Source organism: Antechinus flavipes, chromosome 2, assembly GCF_016432865.1.
Source record: "Antechinus flavipes isolate AdamAnt ecotype Samford, QLD, Australia chromosome 2, AdamAnt_v2, whole genome shotgun sequence".
Lineage (NCBI taxonomy): Eukaryota > Metazoa > Chordata > Mammalia > Dasyuromorphia > Dasyuridae > Antechinus > Antechinus flavipes.
In genome coordinates this window covers 658,564,151-658,589,776 of record NC_067399.1, presented here as the reverse complement: position 1 = coordinate 658,589,776, position 25,626 = coordinate 658,564,151, and the positions used below count along the sequence as shown (strand labels likewise).

The following is a 25,626-nucleotide window of genomic DNA, read 5'->3' as shown; positions in this document are numbered from 1 at the left end:
TCCCATGGTGGCCAGGGAGCATTTATTATAGAAACATAAAGTACGCAGAACAGGCACAAGACAGAATTGCAGCAGGCACATATTTGCAAGGAGTTCTCAAGTGATGGGGAGGGAATTTGTTATTTCTTAAGAGGTACGGAATTATTTACAAATACATGAAAGCACAGATCCCTCGCTTCTCCCATGGCTGTGTTCTAAAACTGGGGAGAGGAATTTGAGACCACAGAATTCAATTCAGTTCAATAAATGTTATCAATAAATGCAAGGAACTGTTCTCACCTACACAAATAAAAATGGGAAAACACTCCCCCCAAAAAGACAGTTTGCCTTGCAGAAACTTAAGTTCAACTTTTTTTTTTTTTTTTAATAGACTATATATATCAAGGCTCTGGTAAAATATAAAGGTTTTTGAAAAAGCTAACTTATAAACTCCCTGCCTATAAACTCTCCCTTCTCCAATCTATCCTTTATAAGCCTGCCAAATACCTTACTCAAGAAACTTGTGTGATTTCTCTGTTTCTTTAAACAAACAAACAAATAAATAAGGAAACTTTGATATTTGGCCCTTAAATGTCTTTATAATCGGATTCCATGTGACCTTTCAAGCCTTAATTTACATTATTACTTATAAAAAAATATAAGCTCTATATTCCAGGCAAACTAAACTATCTGCTATTTCTTGTACCCAACATTCAATTTTACATCACAATGTTGGCAAAAGCTGTCTTCCTCCCTCTTTCCTAAAATATAATTTCTCCTCATCTCTATCGCATAAGATCTCTTGCTTTCATGAAACTCTTATTAAATGGTACTTCTAAAAGGAAGGCAATCTTCATTGTTAGGAAAGCTCTCCTCCATATTTTTATTTCTATTCTGTTTAATAAATGGTATTCTCCTACAATAGAAAGTACATTCATTAAAAACAAAGTTTATCTTGTTATTTCTACAGTATCAGTACCTCCCATAGTTCAGAAAATATATTAAATACTTGATTGCTTAGTAGATTGTTGAATGAATGAATGAAATGAAGGTATCTCGTTTTCCTAACAAAAAAATGAATTGTTATAGAGCTATTAAATTTCAAATATCTTTATGTATATACACAAAAACATTTCTGTGTACTTTAACATTGTTATGGATGTTTACTAACAATCATTATTAATAATTATGGCATGAGCATGGCTGGAAACCTTTTGGGGTCATGTCATCCTACTGCACTATTTTAGAAAAAAAAAAGGCCCAGAAACAGTGACTGTAAGGAATGAAATTGCATTGAGAGACACTCTTATATAGGGTTCTCTCCCTCTTAATCTAGAGTTCTTTCTAGTTACATAGTAAGAGTTTTGTGAATGATTGTTGAATTCCTTCAGGCCCTTGGTACATACTCTGATCACCTTCTGGTACATTTATGGGTAGATGTCCAAAAAAGGCATTCAGAATGGATCAGTATAGATAGGTTATTATCCACATCCAAAGGAGGAAAGCCTATGGCATTCAGATCATAAATAAATTTAATAATGAACTTTAGGAGTCATTCAATTAATAAACATTTATTAGACACTTTCTATTGTTATGCCACAGCTCTCTTTTATTATCCTGACTCGGGTTCCTTAATAATCCTGCTTCAGTCCTGCTTTGATTTCCTGCTTCTCAGTTCTGCAAAACCTCCTCTCCCTCTTTATCAGAATACTTGATAAGGATAAAAGAGCTTATGTTTTAGATTATCAGAATGCCTCTCCCCAACCCAAGCTATTAGAATATCAGATACTGTCTTATCAAGATGCCTCCCTCCATGTCTGGGGTGCTTCCCCTTGATTATGTCATCCCCCTTTCTGGAGACTCACCCCACCCTGTCAGAATCCCATTCCACTCTTAGTACCCTGACTCCACCCCTGCCTCAGTCTACCCCCTGTGTCTGAGCCACGTGTATATATGTCATTGAGAAATCTGATTATTTGCTGGATTCTTGGAGACCATAGGGACCAAATCATGGATCCATTTGATTCCAGTATATCTCTCCAATTAATAAACTATTAAATACTCTCTAATCTTTATCTTGCTCAGTTTCTCCAGCATTACACTATGTGCCACCACTGTGCTAAGCATTGAGGATATAAAAAAAGGCAAATAGTAAACCCTGCCCTCAATGAGTTTACAATCTAGTGAATTCAAGTGAATGGGAAATCTTCAAGCAGTTGCTGATTTTCTGTGATCTCCATATTATTGAGGTAAAATAGACATTTATTTTGCATGGAATAACAGAAATGTTAATCCAACCTCACAGTTGGCCTGCCTAGAGTATCATTTCTACCCCAAATCTAAATTACATGGACAGACATTAATATAGATAGCTTAGATATAATTCAGAAACCCTTCAAATAAAATTGAAATGATAAACTTCAGTCACATTTTCAGTTCAGGGACTTTGCTAATATCTTTGCTTGTTGGAACATGGAAAGTTCATTAATCTTTAATATCTCCTGAGTGAATAGCTGCTTCAAGTTAATGTAAGGCTTAACTTGGAATCGTAGAATTGTAGATTTATAGGATCTCATTTCAGAGCTAGAAATGTCCTTAAATACCATCTAGTCTAAACCCTTCATTTTTAAATTGGGGAAACTGAGGCACAAAGAAGTGGTGCCATACTAGGAGTGATAGTGCAAATGACAGAGATAGAATTGGAACCTACATTTTCCTGATTCCATCCCCAAAATTCTTGCAGGTGGATTTAGGCCCTCACCCTGGTTGTGAAACTTCCTAGATATGTAATAATATATAATCTGAATCTCAGCATTAAAATCATATTTCTGTATTCATTCTATAAGAATATTATTGGTAAAGACCTTTGTGAACTTTTAAATGATCATATGCTCATCTTTCTGATTACAAATGCATGGCTAAATTTGCTTTTTGAAAAAAAATATTTGTGTCAATATTTTTTTGTTTAAATGACAGGCTTCTGAAAATTCTTTACTCATCAGTGTGAATATAAATTCTTTGAAGGCAGGAACTATTTCCTTTGTACTCTATACTGAGCTCTAATGTTTGGCACATAGTAGGAGGTAAATAAATATGTGTTAGCTTACCGACTGCTGGTATTGGCGTTCCTTCAATGAAGAAAGTCAGATGCTATCTACTTTGCAATAATGTATTTCATTGGTGTCAAAACCAAACAGAAAGGATAATTATAGACTTACCCCCTCGAACAATAGCATTATCTATGTCCAGCTGCATTTTTATGTACTTTGTTAAACATTTTTCTAATACATTTTAATCTGGTTCTCTCTATTTGGTCTACAGAATGTATTTAATAGAAAATTTCTAGGGAATGGCCTGAGACCAGAGATTTGTCCAAACTCACCTACTATGTGCCAGGAGTTATATCAGACATTGAAGATACAAATACAAAAGTATTAAATAATCCTTACTTAAAAGAAGTCTACACTCCATTAAGGGAAATCACTAGGTAGGTAGACAGACAGATAAATAGATATAGATGAATAGACAGATTTGTAGATAGATGGAAAGATACACATACACACAGACATAAATCATAAATATGGAGTGAATTAGTATGAACATGTTCAATAGTTAAATGCAAGTTAGTATACAAAGATAATGCTTTACCCAAGGGAATATGCTTATGAATATACATGTATATGTGTTTTCATGTGTGATATATACATATATTCACCTATAACATCATATATCCTGTCTCTAAACATACACATTTATATATCTTATGTTATACATAAATATTTTTCATATGTATACATGTTACATTTTTCTAATAGAATATAATAAACTATACACTTCTTCAGGTCAGATACTGTTTCCCTTTTCTTAGTACACAGAATCTCACACAACGTCTGGCAAAGCTTAGGTGCTAAAAACATGTTTGTTAAGTAGATTTGAATTCAGTCCAAAAAAAAAAAAAGAAAAAAAAAGGAATTGGATTCATGTTTGACCCTTTACTGCTTTAAAATCCTGGTTAAATGTCTCAATTCTAATGAATTTTGTCACAGTCAAGAGAGGAAAACCCAATTATGGCTTTCCCAAAGATCCCATTCATAATCTTTGCTTTGCAGTTCTCCGCATCATACACCTATTGCTCATTCAAATGAGCTTGTCTTCAATGAACTTGCCCATTAGTACATTCAGCACAGTGTGATAAATACCAACTCAGAAGCCTAAGCTTCAGCCCCAGAAGTTCAATTCAACAGTAATTCAAATCTGACTCACCAGAAGAACAGTAATGGATGACTTTGGGAAGGGCTGTTCAATCACACCCCAGTGAATGCTTTTCCCTTGTCTGCCCAGGACTTATGTAAATCTTGGACGGGTTCTTTGCAGCCCCCATCAAGTACAGGGAACTGCAGAGCTTTTCAGGGAAACTTCACCATCATCCAGCATACCAGAATCTCTTAGGATTCTTGGCTTCCTTTTAAGTTCAATTCAGAATTCTTTTTTTTTTTTTTCCTGGAAGCTTTTTCTAAGCCTTAATTGTTTGGGTTCAAGCAACTCCTTCTCCTTTTCTCTCCCCCTTTCCCTCTTTTCCCTTCTCTTTCTTTCTCTCCCCTTCTTTCCTTCTGTCTGCTCTCCCTCTCCCTCTATCTCTTTCTTCTCTCTCTGTCTCCTTTTCCCTTTCTCTCTCTGCCTCTCCTTCTCTCTCTGTCCCCCCCCCCCCCGCCTCTCTTCCCCTTTGCACCTCCTGCCATCCCTCCATCCCTCCCTCCTCTCTCTCCTTACTGAATTAAATCACTGAAAGCTATATATATATATGTGTATGTGTGTGTATATATATATATATATATATATATATATATATATATATATAAAACACAGTACTTGGCACATAAGAGTTGCTCAATTCATGCATTATTATTAGAAAGAAAAGAAAGGAAGTAGGAGGAGAAGGACAAGGAAAGAAAAGATGAGGAGAGTGAGAAGGGGGGAGAGGGAGGGAAAGAAAGAAAACAGAAGAAAGGGGGAATGATAGAAGAAGATCCTGAATGAATGAGAGTTATCTTAATATACTTACTCTCATTATCATTAATAATGGCTCTCATATTTGTGTGAGTAAAACAATGCTCACCTATTTAGATAATTTGATGAAACTGTGTTATGTTTGTCCTTAGGCTACAAAAGAATTCTGTAAGCATACTGGGTTTGTTGTGGGGGCTTTTGGGGGGAAGGGGTGGCACTTAATCACAGGAGATATCGTCTGTTGGATAGTATTATGGAGAAAAAGAAGAAAAGAAGGAAGTAGAAGAGGAGGATGAGAAGAAGAAAAAGGAGGAGGAGGGAGAGGAGCAGGAAGTACAAGAAAAAAAAAGAAGATAAACAAGAACAAGAAGAACAAGAACAAGAACAGGAACAAGAAAACAAAAATGGAAATTGAAAAAAATTGGATGATTAGAAATATATCCACGGAAAGTAGGAAAGAAAGAAGAATATTCACTTCAATTAATTTCTAGAGTAAGCCAGGCCAGGGAAGAACTAATGTGAGGTACAACTACTTCAGAGAGGAAATATCTCCCGATAGGATCTTTTTTGATGTCTTTATATCAGTTCAATTGTTTCTCTTTCCTTGAGCAAAATGCAAGTGCTCTTAACTCTTTCTAAATTTGGGTGTCTTTGAAAAGAGCTCTGATAACCCTGTTCTATTTAGGATTTTGATGATGTCTATGTGCACCACGGGAAAGGAATTTAAAAAGGAATCATTCTTGTGGTCATTATTTTTGTTGGATCTTTGGGTTTTAGCTGCAATAAAGCTATTATTGCTATAAACTTAGTCAGCCTTTGATTATTTGGACCCATTAGTAATATATATGACCAGATTAAGGATGCCATATATAGTTTTAATCTCAATATCCCAGGATGATTGTCAGATTCTACCTTGATGGCAGTGTTGAGATCACAACATTCTGGTCAGTAAAATGTATCAGCTGCAAAATATCATCAATGGGTGAGTGGGGTAAACCTGAATATGTAGTAGAAAGAAGTTTGGATTGGACTAAGGAAATTTTTTTTAAATTAAAAAATTTTAATTAATCAATTAATTCATTTATTTTGGGTCTAAGACAACATAAGAGGAAACTAGCTGCTTGGTTGGACAAAGTAGCAGTCAGAAAGACTTAAATTCAAATCCAGTTTCAGATACTAAATGTGAGACTCTGGGCAAGTCATTTAATTTTATCTCAGTTTCCTCATGTGTAAAGTGAACTAGAAAAGGAAATGGCAAACCACTCATTCTCTTCCCCCCCAAGATAACTGCAAATGGGTTGATGAAGATCTCAATAGGACTGAACAACAATAAAGAAAACTGAAATCTTGGTTGTATGCTGTACCACTAATCTGATCTATCATCTTGCAAACAATCAGTCTTCTTGGGTTTCAGTTTACAGGAAAAAAAAAAAAACTTTCAAATCAATTTCCCCATTTGAGCCTCAAAAAACAAATGTGGTAGAAAAGAAGGAGCAGCATGAATATTAAGAAACTTTTTCTTTGTTAAAAAGCATATAATTATTCTTACATCTCAATAGTCAAATTCAACCCCTTCTATTTAATAACAATTGACAGAGAATGCTTGAAAGTTTCCAAACCAATTATGTACATATTTGTGCTTCACAACTACATTGTAAGATTGGCATTGCATGCATTATCATCAATTTTCTTCAAGTAAGGGAAATAAGGCTCAAATATATTAAATGATTTCCCTGTGTTTATAGAACTAATATGTATTAGGCAAGACTGGAACTCACATCTCCCAGATGCTAAGTACAGAACTCTACCTCATCAATCAACATGCACTTAAATAATTATATATGCTCCCTATCCACAATGATTCTGGGATTTAAATCTAAAGACACAAGAAGATGTTATTGAAAAAGGTTCCTATAAAAAAGAAAAGAAAAGAAAAGAAAGAAAAAGGGGCTTTTACTTGAGGGTCAGTAACTATGCAATGGAAGTAGTATTTATTTCATTGATATCACAAGACCTGAGTTCTAATTCTGTTTCTGCCATTTACCATCTATGAAACAGAACAAGACATTTCTCATCTCTAAGATGTTGTTCACATTGATAAGGGATCAAGCTAGACAACCTCGATATCTCTTCTGCTTATTCAGACCTGGTTCTCTAATCTACTCCAACCAGTTCATTTTGGATAATTAAGAACACAGCCCAGAAGCTGCATTACATACTCCCAGTGCAGCCAAACTAGATTAAAATAGAATTAGGAAATATTTAACAAAATGAACAGAAATATAATGGGGAAAAGATAATGTCAATATGTGGTTTTCTAGTATATACATGACCCACAAAGGTCCTTATGCATGCTTGAGTTTTATATTACTGATGTAGGATTTTAAAGCTTTCAGAGTATTTTTATACATTTCATTTGATTCTCCCTACAATTTTGTGAGGTAGAAATGACATGTATTGCAAACCTTCTTTTACAGATGAAGAAACACATGTTCAGAAAGGGAGAATTTAGTGTCACACTGACCTGAGTTCAAATTCAAGTTCTGACAATTTTTAACTATGATTTCATGGTCAAGTTATTTCTGTCTGGACATCAGTTTCCTCATTTGTAAAATGAAAAGATTGGACCAAATTTCCTATCAAGCTCCCCCCTCCCCAATAGTTTTTTATTTCCTATGATAGTCCCGATTCAATTCTTAAGACACCCAGTCCAACAATTTCTCCATTACACCATAACCATTATGAAAAAGGTGAACAAGGGTCATACATTGGGCATCCATGATTAGTCTAATATTAAGTACTCCCCTTTCTTTTATTCATTATAAGTCTTAAACCCCTTATTTATAATCTGAATTTGCCTGGAAACTTATCCTTCTATCAAAGTCTTAGGGGTCTAGCTCCTAATTTTTCACCTGGTATTGAATCCATAGGAAAAAGGTACATCCAATTGTAAGGATGAAATCATCAGCTTCTTATAAGGGCATCATGTCTGAAACCAATGTGCCTATAGAGGCCACAAGCCTAGGATCCTTAAATCCTTAAATTATTTTCTCAAAAAAATATATAATTCCTTTAAGGATTTTCATCTCTGCAAATTTACTTTCTTTTTTTTATACTTGCTAAATGGTTTCTTTGAATTTGTGATCAATATACTATTTTAATTTCCTAATCTAATTGTTTTTTACCTTTCCAATTAGTACAAAAAAATTATGTGAACAATAATGTTTTTATTTGTACATTTCAAACTTAACATTCCAACTAAAATATTAAAAACAACTTAAAAAAATAAAATTGTGTGTTAATGTTTTGTATTATTAAAAAGTGTTATGTATTTTTAACTGACCTATATGCCTACTTTCCCATTTTTATGCAAATTATGTACACATTTTAAGGACATCCTTGGGTATGAGACAGGGAGGTTTTCAAAATTGGGCATCATCTTAAGAGGTCTTTGCAAATTTTCCCTCCCACTCCCACATCACCATTTCTGCCTCTCCTGTAAAATTATCTTCCATCTATTCTGTATATATGTGTCATGTACATAATTATTTAAATGTTGTTGTCCTCATTGTGATGTGAGCTCACTGAGATCAAAGACTCACTGGAGAAGAGTATATCTTTAAAATCACATACTGACAGTTTTGGGTAATACATGTTCCCACGTTACTGTTTTATTTTTGACTTCAAGTTTTTCTTTATTTTATGGAACAAAACACTATATTAAAAATTCTCTTCCAATTAAGTATCTCTGATGCATATATGAAAGCTTGCTTGAAAGGTATGACAGTAAAGATAGCTTGTTTTAGGACCTTTGATCACTAGTATCAGGAGAATTAGAACAGAAACATAATCATTTGCCGAAGGTGTCTGCCATTTTGCTTGAGGATTGGTTATAGAGTAATGAAATTTTAATTACAATGAGTAAGTTTTAGTTACAGTGACCCTTGAAGACCATCTAACAAAACTCAGAGAGGGATAAAATCCATATCAATGAAGGATATACACAAGCATATTAAAGATGTTTGAGGTATTGGAAGGCCATTCTCTCTTTGGTATATTTGAGCATTTCAATGTGTTCCTTTAAACTGTATAAGATATATAGACACATGCTTTGCATATTATAGTTGTTCAGTCATTTTTTTCAGTCATATATATCTCTTCATGATCCATTTAGGATTTTCTTTGCAAAGATACTTGATTGGTTTGCCATTTTCTTCTTTAGCTCCTTTTGTAAATGAGGAAACTAACTCAAAAAAACATGAAGTGACTTGGCCAGGATCACACAGCTAATAAGTGTTTGAGACCAGATTTGAATTAACGAAGATGAATCTTCTTGATCTATATACATATAAATATGCTTTTTACTAGACTTATTAGAAAAAAATATCTCTAAAACTTTGGTACTATGTACTAAGTACACATACAATTACATCTTTAAAAAAGCCTAACTGAAAATTTAAGGGAGGTATAATCATTTCTAGGGAAAAGATAATGGATGAGGCAGCAACATCTGTGATAAACCTTTAAGGTTGAATTGGATTCTGATTGTCAGTGTTATTATGGGAACAGGGAGGTGGAGGAAATGTTCAATCAAGTGAAGCTCAAAGAAAATGAAGTCAAAAGTGGATAACTCACCTATTTCAGCTGAAACCAAAGAGTATATGAGTGGGAAATAAAATGGGGTCCACTGTAGGAAGCCTTGAATGCCCCTTTTAGTATCTCACTGATCACACCAACCCTGCCCAACCCTCCTGCACACATATATACACGTACACAAAATTATAAAATCCTCATAATCAGGTACTATAGCATAGAAATGGCCCTAGGCCTTTTCCAAAGGGGAAAGTATCTTAGACATTATCCAGTGTCATTTCTTTTGTATTTCCCAGAAGGTATAACAGTATTTGGCCCACACAGATGCTCAAATAGTGAGTAAGTGATTAAAGCAGTCTTTTCTTTACCCTGGAAATCTGTTTCAAACTTCAGAGAGGAAGAGAGAAGGGAGACCTACTTTTTGTATTCTATTATCATGATGGTTTGCTTTCACTCTGACACTCAATTAGAGACAGGTCCTATTTTATGCTTGAAAGAAAATTGTGGGAAAAAATTACTTTGTTATGCTTTTTAGTGATTGTACTTCATAATAGAAAAATTTTCCAAAAATGCTTTCCCCCCTTTTCCAAAGAAGCCTATTTTATTAACAATCCACTTATTTTTAAGAGTGATTTGTTTGAATAACATTTGAACATTTTGATCTTGTGAAATCTGTGCATTTATTAGATTACAATAATAACATATAAGAGTGTATGACAAGGTTAAGGGAACCATATTGAAGCAGATAAACTATGTGGCCTTGAATAAATCTTTAGAACTGAATTTCAAGTGAAGTGAAGAGGCTGAGCCAGAGAAGAGTTAAAGTTTTTGTTTGTTTGTTTGTTTGTTTTTCCCCCAACACTATGAAAATATCAAAAACAAATAAACAATTTATGATGTCCACTTTTGATGGAAGGTCTCTTCTTAAAAGTTGCCCTTTTCTTATACTTGATGGCTTTAAGCTACCTTTTTAAGAAATCCTATACACCAAAGTTTCTTAAATTGTGGATCACAGCCACATAGGAGACTACATAATTGAATGTGGGATTCATGAAATTATGATGCATTATCAGTAAATATTTGATTTGTATACCTGTTTTGTAAACCTACATATCCAGGATTGCATAAAAATTTCTAGGTGAAAGAGAGTCACAAGTGGAAAAAGGCTGAAGAAATCCTGCTATATATTATACCAGAAATTGCCATGGCTCCTGTGTGCAGAGCTAAGGGCTCTCTATTCAATCTTTACCTCTTTTCACCTGTGCCATCAGAGATGAGAACCCAATCAGACATGTCTGATCCAGCTGGACATTCAGGAAGTCTACAACATCCTGGAATCGCATCTGTACTGTAGGTATAGTGTTAAGTAGATGTTAATGTCCTGAAGGCACTTTGTACAATAAAGAAGCTGAACGTAGAGAGTTTGATGTAAGCAGAATATGGCAGATTGTAGAATAATCACTGTAGATCTGAGAGAGTCTTTAGAAATCACCTAATCTAAACACTTTAGTTCACTGATGATGAAAGAGTAGAATAGAGAAATGAGGTGCTTTTACTTATGTTACATATAGGGAGATAAAGAATCAGAATTTAAACCTGAATTCTGTTATTCTAAATCCAATATTCTGTCTACTGCTTCCTAAATCCTATAATGGTCTGGCACAGATTCATCACTGACCCTCTTTTATCCTCCTGGTGTGACTTCCATCAGATGGAAGCTTCTATGAAATTCCCTTTGGGGTCTCAAGCTAGACCTAGATCTTTTCTTCCAGAGCTAAAACATACTATAATGAAAAGCAACTTGAGTTAAGCATTACTGGTATATATGATTATTTTTATGAAAACTGGCCAAAGCTCTCAAACTCTTGTTATAGACCTTTAGCATCTTGTTATGAGATTATTTTTCCTTTGATTTGAGTCTTAGGTGGTAGATACCAAGAGACAAAACACCATGCTTTAATAAAGCATTCAAGAGATCTTCAACATGGGGGCATGGAACAGCTAAAATCACATCTATGTTTGCCTGATTAAGGCAAGGTCAGAAAATGCAGGAGAAAATTGCCTCAAAATTTGGGTCTCAAAAGTTTTAGATTTTGGGGCATTTAGGTGGTGCAGTGGATAGAGCACTAGCCCTGAAGTCAGGAGGACCTGAGTTCAAATCTGCCCTCAGACACTTAACACTTGCTAGCTGTGTGACTCTGGACAAGTCTCAATCCCAAATGCCTCAACAACAACAACAAAAAGTTTTAGATTTTTGAAAAACATCTACTCAATGAAGATCTTTCATGAGTGACACATTGGAGAAAGGAACTCAGAGTAATCATGATAATGCTCCCTCAAAAATTAATTCCTCTAATTCCTAACATCCCATAATCTTCTTCCCTATTCATTTTCATCTTCATCTACCACAGAATGATCACACTCAGGATTTCTCCATTTCCTGAATACTCAATTTTATTCATCAGAAACTCTGGATTTCATCTTTTTCATATCCTAGAACTCCAGTTCTCTGGATGCCTCACTTCTAAAACTATTCTTCACTCTCAGTAGGATGATCTGTCCCTCTACTCTTAAAAACTTTTCTCAGTCCACTGACACCTTTCTGACTTCACTTTCCTGTTTTTCAGTACTGACCCAGTAGTTAAGCAACCTATTCTATTCAGCATTTTACTCTTGGACCCTTTGCCATCTTGTCCTATGCTACTCATTATTGGACACACCTCAGCCCTGAATTGCCTTCCACCAATATCTCTGTTCACTTGATGCTAAACATAGTTAATTGGTTGAACCATAAACTCAAGTCATTTAATTCTCTTGCTAAAGAAAGACAATCCTTTTATTCTGCCCTAAATGATATCCTAGATCATTCCTCTTAAAATTGTCACAAGCTTCTAATTTTTTGGATGAAAAAGTTACCTTTTACTTTCTCAAAAAAAAAAATGGAAATCACTCACCATGAATTCTTTCTTCTCTCTTTCTCTTCATGTCAAAGCCTGTTAACCTCATACTTTGTTTTCTGCCTCATTTCCTCAATTACTAATAAGAAGGTGATATTTTATGACAAAACTAATCCTTCTGCAAATGACACAACTCCTATTTCTTTCTCTTCTTTCTCTTTTCTTTCTCTCTGTCTCTGTGTATGTATATCTCTGCATGTTTGTCGATCTCCATTTTTTCACTGTCTCTGTCTGTCTCTTGCTCTCTCTCTTTCTCCATCCCCTTTTCTTCTTTCTTCCCTCCATTTATTCCCCTCTCACTCAGATAATAGACACATTTCATTGCTGAAATATAGGAAGGGTTCTAAAGGTTGACAATGGATTGCTAGATAATCATTTTCAGAAAATATATTAGTTATTTAGAAGACATTCAATATATAAATGAGTAACTAATAGTATAGATTTCAGAAATTGTGTCAGGCTGGACTAGTGGAGAGCTTATGAAAAGGATAATGGATGGAGCTTCTTATATTACATTCTGCAGGTGGACACGTGGTTTGTTCACCTGACTCCGGCCTCACTGGCTATTGTGTACAAAGGCAAGCATTCAAAAATTCAATCAATGTGTCAGATCTTACTGTATATAATTTTTTGTTGGTTTGGTCTGGTTGAGCTGGGTGGGTATTACTGATGTTACTTTGATGTTTTGTTTTTCCTATAAGCATCTCCACATTGACTTCAGTCATTCATCACTAAAATTGTCCACAGAGCCCTTCACATACAGAGAATTGACCATGACTTTATGTTATGCTGTGGCCTTTCTTTAACCCTGGGCAAATCATTTATACTTTGAGAGCCTTTGTTTCCATAGTTGTCAGAGATAGACACATACATAAAGAGACAATGACAAAAACAGAGACCAAGACAGAGAGAGACAAGAGACACACAGAGAGACAGAGACAGAGACACACAGCGAGACAGAGAGAGAGAGAGAGAGAGAGAGAGAGAGAGAGAGAGAGAGAGAGAGAGAGAGAGAGAGAGAGACATGGAGACAGAGAGAAAGATCTATCAGGTACTGAATATATCAACTGATATACTGAATGCAGGAGATATTAGGTACAGCATTTATTAATGCAATCTGAAATGGTTTCTCTTTAAGAAAACAAGGAGTCTAGCCTCAAGATTTGGATGGTCTGGGGGACCAAAAATAAGTTTCTGAGATGTGGTAGAATTTACATTTCCTGAAGTTAGTCTTTGTAATTCTGCTCTCACAAAGGATAGTTTTGTGATCAGTCATTATTTAAAAAAAAAAAAAAAACATTTATTTTTTAAAGTTGTATTCTTCTGCATATATTGTATTCCACAGTTTTCTTTTTTTATGAGTTCTAAACCACTGTGTTCTAAACCACAACCTGTATCACTGCCTGTCCTGACTCTTTGTTTTGGGGGGTTTGAGGGCTAGGCCATTAGGCTAAAAGGTATGCTTTACAGAAAATGTCAAGCTCTCTAAGCAGGGGTCCTCAAACTTTTTAAATAGGGGGCCAGTTCACTGTCCCTCAGACTGTTGGAGGACTGGACTATAGTTAAAAGCAAAAACTTTGTTTTGTGGGCCTTTAAATAAAGAAACTTCATAGCTCTGGGTGAGGGGGATAGACATCCTCAGCTGCTGCATCTGGCCCGTGGGCCATAGTTTGAGGACTCCTGTGAGTCTAGAGAGTCTAATCTTACTCTCACATTTTAGTGTCCACTAAACTCCAGAGCTCTTTGGAAAAGTATCTCCTGAACATTTAGCCTATTTAAGTAGCAGTGTTCTTGGATGATGGCCTATTTATTGGCTCTCCATATAATAAAACTACTACAAATTGTACCTGACAATAGTTTATGCATAATTTCTGATCTTCATGGCACAATGGAGTCATTGGTTTGCATTAGAAGACCTAGGTTCAAATACTGGCTTTACCACTTACTACTTATGTGAATTATGTAAAGTCATTTGAACTTCACTGAACCTTAATTTATTTGTTATTGTGAATAGGGCTTTGTCAAAAATAATGGCACCTTCAAAGCAATATGCTCATCACTCTATTTAACGTATAAGAAAATATGCTTATAGAAACAAAGTGATTTGCCTAAGTGGTAATTTCAGGATTTGAACCAGGTCATGGTTGAACTCAAAGGTCCTTTCTCTTTCTAAATCTATGATCCTATAATACTAAGTTTCTGAAAATGAGGAGACTCAACTAAATTGCCTTTATATCTAACATCTAAGATTTTTATCGAAGGATTGTTTCTATTGATATGTTTATATGTAGAAATAAAATATTTTAAAACGAACACCACCAGAAAATCACCCACGTTGACTAGACATGAGATGACTAATCACCACAAGGGACGCACACTTCTTTCCTCCCTCTTCCTACTCCTCAGACCCACACCCTACTTAATTAGCTTGACAGCTCATATCACATGAATGAGATGGGAATCACTAGCTCTTTTCTTCACATAAAATGTAGAACCACTAGACTTTGTAATCCATCCTGCATCAATTGCCTGTAGTTAACAGGCATAGTCACTTAACTGTAAGAACCCCTGTTCTTTACCATCTCTCTTTCTCTGTATCATGCATAAGAATTCTGGCCCTTCATTTCTAAAATAATAGAGAATTCTCTCAAATTTATAAGAATATAAGCCATTTCCCAATTGATAAATGGTCAAAGAAGATGGACAGGCAATTTTCAGATAAAAAAATTAAAACAATTTCTAGCCATATGAAAATTGCTCTAAATCATTAATTAAGACAACTCTGAGGTACTACTACACACCTCTCAGAATGGCTAAGATGACAGCAAAAGATAATGATGAATGTTGGAGGGGAGACAGGAAAACTGGGACACTAATGCATTGTTGGTACAGTTGGGAAATGATCCAACCATTCTGAACAGCATTTGGAACTATGCCCAAAGTACTATAAAACTGTACATTTTCTTTGATCCAGCAGTTTAACTACTGAATCTGTATCCCAAAAAGATGATAAAGGAGGGAAAAGGACCAATATGTATAAAAATGTTTGCAGCAGCACTTTTTGCAGTGGCAAGGAACTGGAGATTGAGTGCATGCCCATCAGCTGGGGAATGGTTGAATAAGTTATAACATATAAATGTAAAGTAATATTATTGTTTTATAAGAAATAACAAGCAGGCTGATTTCAGAAAAGCCTGGACTTACATGAACTGATGCTGTGAGCAAAGTCAAAATAACTTTGCACACAAACAACAATGAGATTATGTGATGATCAACTGTAATGGACTCAGCTCTTTTCAACAGCGATGTAATTCAGAGCAATTCCAATGGACTTGTGATGGAAAAAGTCACTTGCATCTAGAGAGAAAACTATGGATGTTGAATGTGGATCAAAACATAGTATTTTCACCTTTTTGTTGTTAGCGTTTGCGTGTTTTTTTCCCTTGTGTTTTTTCCCATTCTGATTTATTTTTTTGTGTAGCATGCAGAATATGAAAACATATTTAAAAGAATTGTACATCTTTAATCTATATAGAATTACTTGTTGTCTAGGGAAAGAAAAAAGGGGAAACAGAGAAAATTTTGAACACAAGGATTTGAAAGTTGTTGAAAACTATCTGCATGAATTTGAAAAAAAATACTATTAAAAAGTTTTTTTAAAAAATGATTTCTGGACCTTCCCAACTCATTATAATTAAATTCTCTTTCATGTGTTATTTCTTCCAATTACAATATAAGATTTTGAGAACAAGATTGTATCTTTATTTACATTTATGTTTCTTGTTCTTAGCACAGTTCTCAGCACAAAATTAATATATTTCCCTCTATTTACTCATAATCTCCATTTTTAATCATTCTATATCATAAAAGAACTAAGAATAGAATATAAATTTAAACTTCTGAATCCTTTAATGAAGTTCCAGTAGCTGAAGAATAGGTTAAATTAAACAAGACAAGATAAATTTAAATTCACAACTGTTTTAGTATTTTAAGGATTTAAGAATTTTGAAATGTGATCAGTCCAAATGTAGTTATAATGTAAATTTCTTCTTATGTGATCCAAATGTAATTAAAAACAATTGTAACAACTATCCTTTATTAGATAATGTTATACACACAAAATACTGCAGTGGGGGCCGGGGAAAAGATATCAAGTTTAAATAACATAGTTCCTTTATCTAAGATTCATATATTTCATAAAACCATAGGAATATGAATTTTAAAACATGCAACCCTAAATTATTTTTGTTATGGTGTTGGTTATACTTAAATATTGTCGATATTCTAGAAATTCCTTATCTTCAGTATTACAGTTAACAACATGTATAAATGGATGATTCAGAAGCAGATAGAAAATCAACCACAAGTTCTCCACTATAGCAAAAGAAGCCACCATATTGCTGCTTTGGACTATATAGAAATCACATGGTTTGTTTTTGTTTTCCACCCTGCCATGGTTCTAATGTTCTGAGAAAAACTAATATTATATTAGGATATTAATAACTATTAATTTATAATTCATCCTTTTCCTTCTATTTCTGTTAAGACCCTCCACTTATAAGTCAGGTAATTTCTGAAGGGCAGGAATGTGATGAGGTTACTCTTAGCACATACTCTTTAACCACCCAACTGGGAAATCTAACTTCTTTTAGAGTATTAAGAGAATCCAATCTGAGTGAACCCTTATCCTAGAGGAAGGAGTCCCTGTTTTTGTTCCCCTCCACTAGAACATAGGGTAATCCAGCTGATGAAAGGGAAAACTAGTCAAAGAAGTTCAGATAGATGTGATTTTCCTGAAGGCTGCTGAGTTTTGTTTGCAGCAGGAAGAGCTGAAAACTTTGAGCCCACTGCTTCATTAAATGTCTTCATCAGGGGAAAGTTTCACTTGTCAGAGGAAGTCCCTGTCAGAAAGTATATACCTGATATAAGACATTTCAGGGACTCTTTTGGTTAACAAGAGAAGCCACTGATCATTATCAATTTATTCCTTATTAGCCAAATGAATTAACAAATTGGTTATTAATTACTTGAAAGCCATTTCTCAAGGGCTTAACTCATGACAGCTTATCAGCTGTTAAGAGTTTTCCCTTGCCCAGGATGTAAGTGATATTGATAGATAGAAATATATATAGCTATCTACATTTATTTCGGTGTGTGTGTGTGTGCGTGTGTGTGTGTGTGTGTGTGTGTATGTATGTATATGTCACCTACATCCTGGATATATATACACATACATATACATATCTATCTATCTATCTATCTATCTATCTATCTATCTATCTATTTATATATCACTTACATCCCAGATACACACACAGAGATAGAAAGATAGATAGATGGCTATATTTATATGATAGGGGAATGGGCTGGGCTCAGGAACTTTTCTCTCTTGGTCATCGTCTATTCTTGTTTTAGAATGATGGTGAATTACTTGTCTTTTCCAAGCCCAGAATTCATCAGTTGCTAGTTTCCAATGGCCCTCTTTGCAGAACCCCAAAATGGATGACATGGTCATTAAATTATCATTATACCTGCCATTTGGGGGAGCCTATGTGATGAGACAAGAAAATATGGAAAGAAAACCTTTGAACAATAAGATCAGAGATGAAGAGCTTTAAGGGAGTTCAGAGGCTATCTAGTTCATATTGCCCTGATTTTACATTTTACAACTAGATTTTAAGAGATTTACCCAACCTCACATGGACAATGAATGATGGAGGAGGTACTTAAACATATGTCCTCTGATTCCAAATTCAGTCTTTTCATGCTACTAGACATAGGCTTGAATCTTAAAATGTCTCTAATTAATTCAGAATGGGTGATATTATCAGATGAGATTAGATGGATTTCTTCAAATGAATAGGCTTTGGTACAAATGTGCAGAAAAAAAGATGACTTAAAAGCTGTAGCAGGGGAGATGTTAGACTGATACAAAGAAGGACTTCATAATAATGAGAGATAGTGTAAAGCAGAATAAAATACCTTTGGAAAGAGTGAGTTCTTATCATATGGTAGTCATCATACTGGAGAAAAACAGCCCATTGACAGGGATTCCTATTTTGAAAACAATTGGACTTAATGGTCTCCTAGATGCTTTCCTCTCAAATTATATATCTGTAGATGGACTTTAGACCAAACAAGGTGTATGGGTTTTTAAACCAAAGATTTTATCATTTTGAAAAATAAAAAAAAAAAACACTTTTACAAACTTTTCATTTAAAAAGGTTTATATTCATAAGAGCACTTCCTTCTATCTTGATTTGAAATAGAGACTAGCAATTTTCTTACTAAAGGACAGAAATTTGTTCCATGTACACTCATCCACACACACACACACACACACACACACACACACACACACACTTATACACATTTATACAGTTTTTCTTCTTCCTCAGGGCATATATAGGTGGGAACAGAAAGTAACAAACCCAGCATGCACAGTGAAACAGTCATATTTTCAGACATATAGATACTAGTTTCAGAAACTGTAAGATGTACAAAAAGAAAAAGTACTGATTATTTGCATTTTTAAAATAAACAGCAGGTATTTCTGCTCTTCAAGGAGTCAATAAAATGTCCCTGGGGGGGGGGTTGAAAGGTAACTATAAAATATTCATAATCGGAAAGCATCCTTAAGATAGAGGGGGAAGAAAGGAAAGGCACAGAGCCAACATCTTCCAAGATGTCTGTCTCTCCTTCCTATTCTAACATTAATTAAAACCTAAGTTTTTTGATGTTTTAAAAATCATTTTATTATGTGGCTTAACTGGAGTGATTTCATGATCCCTGGAGATGCCTAGCCAATTTGTGATGAGTGGTTGATCATTTCTGTTCAAATGGAATTTTAAAGTAACTTCAATTATTCTATTTAGATTTGTAGAATCAGTTCTTGGATTTATTAGACAAATGTTGCCCTCAAATACCTACAAGTGCATTGAGGACCATTTGATATATGAGACTCAGGAAAGGACGTCTGCATTGACACAAACGAAGGAGCTAGTGGAAGAAATAGGAAATGTATTAACAACAATTAATATTTATATAGTGCCTACTATGTTCCAGGTACTGTGCTGAGCACTTTATAATTATCTCATTTGACTTCCCGCCACCCTGCTAGATAAGTGATATTGTTATATCCATTTTACAGAGGAAGAAACAAAAGCAAATAGAGATTAAGTGATCTGCACAGCATCACACAGATAGAAAGCATCTGATGTTGCTTCTGAAGGTAGATTTTGTTGATTACCAGACCAGTGCTCTACCCACTGTCACCTAGCTGCCTCTCTGAGTTCTAGCCTTTTAAAATTTCCTTCCCCAGTTGTTATTACCTGCTCCCTCCAGACATAATTTTTCCATATAACTTTTTTAAATTTTTTTTTTGTTTAATTCCCTACTGTTGCTGTTGTTTTTCCTTTAAGCAGTGTGAAATCTCCTTGAGAGAAGTGTATTTGTACCCTGCCCCTTGCCTAGCACATGTCCTGCTGGTTATGGTCTAGATTACACATTATTGGCACATTCTGGATTGCATTGTTCCTAGATTTACTGGATTGAAATAAAATGGCCCCTAGCCTTCATAGTTCTTATTTTTATAACTTTTAATTGCTTTTTAAGAATTGAATACATCAAGACCAACAATTTTAAGTGAAAAGTTATTAGAATTGCACAAGACAGAATATTTTCATTTATAGAATATAGCTTCTTGATTTTAGGCACTTCTTCCCCCCCTCCCCTTTCAAATCCCAGTATCTAGCACAATTCCTTATAAATAACAAGTGCTTAATAAATGTTTACTGAAATGAATGTAATCAAATAATATAGGTGAATCCTTTGAAACCTGAAAGTTAGAAAAATGAAAACAGTTAATAGAATGGGTAATCCTTCACTTTATTACTGAAGCCATGGTCACTCCCAGCAGCAGGAACCAGTGACCTTCCAAAATAATTTTAATTAGCTGACTATTGTTTCACATGAATAAAGCAATTTTCCTTCATCATTATTTATTGAGAAAATGAATACATTCTTCAAGATGTAAGATTAAGAAATCAAGAACCTACCAGAGACAGCAAGGAAGTCATCAATGCTTGTGATGTCATCTACTGCTTCAGTGAGGACGTGGATGTGGTTTTCCCACAGGCGCTTATACATGTCCATATTGGATTTTACTGCCTGGCTTTTGGGTCGGGCAGTGAGAGCTAGAGCTGCGTTGATAACCTGGAGAATGAAAAATGAGACACATCTTTACTATGTGGGATAGCTACTGATAGCTAAAAAGAGGCTTGAGATCTCACCCTTCAATATGGAAGAAATCGTTATATTTGGGGATACAATCATAATGGATTACTAAACAATTCTCTACAGTAGGATCTTTATGATTTTGTACATTTAACTAATGAATAGTCTAAACACTAAAAACTATGGTAGACACAAAACTGAGTAAAACAGCTCTGCCATCGTGGAAATCTGAGGACCTAAGATATGTACACTGATATTCAGGGAAATCCGTGAGAATTATAGTATTTTGAAAACTACTAAAAGAATTGAAATAGAGGGGCAGCTAGATGGTGCAGTGGATAGAGCACCAGCCCCAATATCCACGACAATTGTTCTCATTCTATCCAGCCACATTCAAATGGCCAGACATCAGTCCCCGTGTGAATTGTCACTTATCTAATTAATCACATATTCTTGCCCCATCTTATGCTCAAAGGAGATGACTTTTTACAACTTTCCATACTTGTCTCTTTTGAGAGAGGTTGAGGGTATTTGTTGTTGGCTCTGATAAGCTGTGTTGGTTAAAATATATAGAAAAAGATGAGGTAAATTTTAGTCACACAAGTCTGAAATTTTGTGAGTTCTTCAGGTAGAGATATAGAGTAGGCAGTTCTGGAGTTTCAAGATTAAAGTTCTGGAGATAGAGGTTTGAGCCCATTATCTGAGAGGCCTTGAGAGTAGGTAACATCCAAAACTTTGGGGAAAGGAAAGTAAAAGGCTGGACACAAAGCAGTGAGAAATGTTGGTGTTTGTCAGGCTTGATGAAGGCTTGGTGTTGAAGAGGACAGAAAAGGAGAGATCCTAGACATGGAAAGAAAACCATGATAATGCTAAGCTAGGCAAACAAAAAGAGAAGGAGAAATGTGTATGTGTGTCTGTTTATGTGTATTTGCATATATATATATATATATGTATATACATGCAAATATAAAAACATATACATAAATGCATATATATACATATACACACATAATCACACTATAAGGCAGTATTGCATAGTGGAATAGGGAGGTAGTTTTGTGATTCAATAGACCAGAAGTCAAGTCTTGCTTTTAATATATGCAGAGCTATGTGATCCTGGACAATTAATTTAAACTCAATGTGTCAGGTAAGCATCTAAAATTATAAACTCACCCAACAAATACTGATCTACACTGGTTTACAAGGATGTTTTCTCCATTTTACTGATGAAATCCCATATCCAGCCTCATCCCCCCTTACAAAAAAATCCAGTGAAAGATTCTACAGAGTTATCCAGGCTCACCAGAAATGACAAAAGGGCATTGGTTCTGTCCATTCCATATTAAAAGAATTGAAAAAGGAATTCTTTCTTTGCATTAATTTAAGAGATGTGCCCAGCTCTACAATTTATTGGAAGCAGTAGAAGCTAGGAACTAGAAGCAGAAAAAATATTATTTTAATATTCTATTCCTTTTTTTTACAAGAGAGGAAGACATTAAACTTTAAGGAAATTAGGACCAACTTCACAAGCAAATGCTTTGCCACACTCCTTGTCTCTTTGGCTTTGGATGTTTATTAACCTATTAACTTATGGTGTAAACATGTGCACTCTGAGATAGTTCTGATCTCTGGGGCTTCATTGATACTGCTATGGGGCAGTCATAAGGACAAGGACTTGAGGAAAAATGGCATTGGCAAAGCAAAGCTTGTTTTTCAAATACTGGTAAGGAATACTCAGTGGGGAAATGTATCAGAGGGAGATGGGGCTGCTTACATTTTCTTAGAAAATTGCCCGTCCTTCCACTGATTTAATTTACCTGACACAAATGACGTTATAGGATGAGAAGAATAGTTCTTTTTCTTTTGTGCTCTGCTGTTTAGTCAAAACCTAAAATCAAGCTCTGTTCATGAGATGAGGTAATATACTTCAGGACTAAAACAAAATCAAGTGCCGGATTTTGGCCTTATTTTTTCTATTGCATGTTTGAAAGGAAAAAATGTGTTTATACATATAGACACATATCTGTATCTGTATATATCTGTGAATCTAGGCGTATGTGTACATACATATATGTACACATATAAATACATATACATACGAACACATGTATGTGTATATGTATGTGTATATACATATATGCATGTATATATGTGTGGATGGATGGATGGATAGATGTGTGTGTGTGTGTGTGTGTGTGTGTGTGTGTATGTAAAGAGGGCAACTAGGTGGCACAGTAAATAATATAAGACCCAGCCTAGAGTCAGGAGGACCTAGGTTCAAAACATTCACTAAATGTGTGATCATAGGCAAATAACTTAACCCTCTTTTTCTCAGTTTTTCCATCTGTAAAATGAGCCAAAGCAAACACCTCCAAAATATTTACAAAAGCAACAACAAAAACAAATGGGGTCACAAAAAAACCAAACACAATTAATGAACTAAACAACCCCACATATACATACATGTACACACACACTCAGTATACAAGTTTGTTTCCTTTAGAGAGAGCTAAAAGTAAATATGATACAGGCATATTGAACTGGTTGTAAGAGTTTTCAACTAGAGAACTGAAGGGGCAGCTAGATGTACAGTGAATAGCTTACTGGCCCTCAGTTCAGAAGGATCTGAATTCAAATATATCTCAGATACTATCTGTATGACCCTGAATAAATCATGTAAGCCCAATTGCCTCAAAAAGTAAAGTAAAACCCAAGAACAGTCAGTAGAATCCCCTGAACTTGTTCAGTTATTAGCAATCCCATTAAGATCCATTTAAATCCAATATTTCTTCAATACCTTCAAAGACTTACTGAATTCAGCTAAGATCATCACAAATCGCTTAGGCTTCTTTTATAGACTAAAATCCCCTTCTTCCTTCTCCTTTCTTCTCCTGCTCCCTCTTAGGTCACATACTTTTAATTAAAAGTAGCAGTGGATAGCATGTTGTGCTTACAATCAAGGAGAAACCTGAGATCAAATACACTTTCACATATTTACTACTGTGCGATCCTGGACAAGTCATTTAATTTCTGTTAGTATCAGTTTTCTCAATTGTAAAATGAGAATAATAATACTGTATTATAAATAACACATTTCTATAAGCATAAAATGAGATGATATTTGCAAAGCTTTTAGTATGGTGTTTGGCACACAGTTGACACTATATAAATATTAACTATTATATCATCATTCATGTCATCTATCACCATCCATACAGAGGCAGATTTAAAGATCCAGGAGGCTAAGTACTTTGTGCTATCTCAACTTTCATCTCATCCACCCTTTAATATAGGTCCCATTTATGTTAATTCTGCACAAGTGAGATAATCAATTATTTGAATTAAAAGCTCAAAATTTTATAGAACTTTGAAGTTGGCAAAGTATTTTGCAAATATCTCCTTTGATCCTGTGAAAAATCCAGGAGATGAGTGCCATTATTATTCCCATTATGGAGATGAGGAAACTGAGAGAGAGTTAAATGACTTTGTATAGGACTAAATAGCTAGTAAGCATATGAGATTTTGAACCCAACTCTCTACCAGTTGTACCACCTAGGCTTAGATGTCTGCTTTGGTGATCAAATAAATTACTTTGGAAACAAAGTGAAAATAGGAATATGGTTGAAACAGTTCTGGGTTTGGAATGAGAAGATCTGAGCTTAAATTCCAACTGTTTAAATTATTACCTGTCTAACCTTGGAATAATTTTTAAAATGCACCTCACTTTATCTGTCAAGTGAAAGCATTGGACTTGACTTACAAAATCTGGAAAGATCAAGGTCCCAAATCTGTTATTTTGTGAATATGTGAATGAATCACAAAGAGAATATTTGATACAATATATATACACAGCAAAGAACCAAGACAGCATATAGCTTTAAAATGTCTTCTGTGGTTTCATACTCATATGATGGGGAAATACTACTAATAGGAGCAGTACATTTGTAGATATTCTGGAATTTAGAGTTTCCTGATACTGAGAAATTAATGACTTGCCTAGAATCTAGGCCTAGGGGCCTAGAAGCCTACAAACAATATATAGGAAATTCATTACTTTCTTTTCTCTTCAACATCAGTTCTCTATCCATTACACTACACTTTCTCAAAATACATAAGGTCTTAAATTGAACAAAAGAAGTCACCATAGAGACCTGTAAATCCAAACTTTTCACATTACAATTTTTTAAGGAAAACAGAGAGAGCTCATTCAAATTCAGTGAAAAATATATGTGCAAATCAACAGAACCTTTGGATGCCGTCTTCTATTAAATTGGCAAAAACAGGGGAAACAGATAAAATTCAATGTTAATGTTAGTGGGGCTGAAGAGAAATTGACTATTATACTGCTGGTGCAACTACTTTGGAGATCAATCTGGCACTAGATATTACATTGAAAAGAATTACGAAGCTGGTGCTTTCATTTGATTCGTTGCTGAATCTTTATTCCAAAAAGAAAGAAAGAAGAAAGAAAGAAAGAAAGAAAGAAATTAACTAAGTGGAACAAAGATACTGAGAGAAAAAATAGAAACAAATTATATTGCTAATGAATGAAGAATAGCTGAATAAATGAGGATATATCAAAAAAGTCAACAATTATGGTACTGAAAATGATAAATCTGAAGACTATAAGATAATATGAACACATTATATGAAGAGATATAATGGTTAGCTAATTTAGAATAAATATTGACTGCACAGTTAATGTGTATTCTGTTAGCTCATATATGTGTATAATTAGCTATATATAGTGCTGATGACTATATAGTCATTGCATATTCTGTTTACTTGAAGATATATATCTTATCTATTTATATATATATAAACAGAATATGCATTGACCATATATATATATATA

At 34.6% G+C, this 25,626-nt stretch overlaps 1 protein-coding gene across 2 annotated transcripts in view; it reads right to left on the bottom strand.

The window, feature by feature from the left end:
* Positions 1–25,626, bottom strand: part of CTNNA3 (catenin alpha 3) — a 1,962,241-nt gene that overhangs the window by 606,784 nt on the left and 1,329,831 nt on the right. For both annotated transcript variants that reach the window (XM_051982587.1, XM_051982588.1), the window contains one exon: positions 20,594–20,750. In XM_051982587.1, coding sequence (XP_051838547.1) covers positions 20,594–20,750 — 157 coding nt within the window. The remainder of the gene's footprint in view (positions 1–20,593; positions 20,751–25,626) is intronic.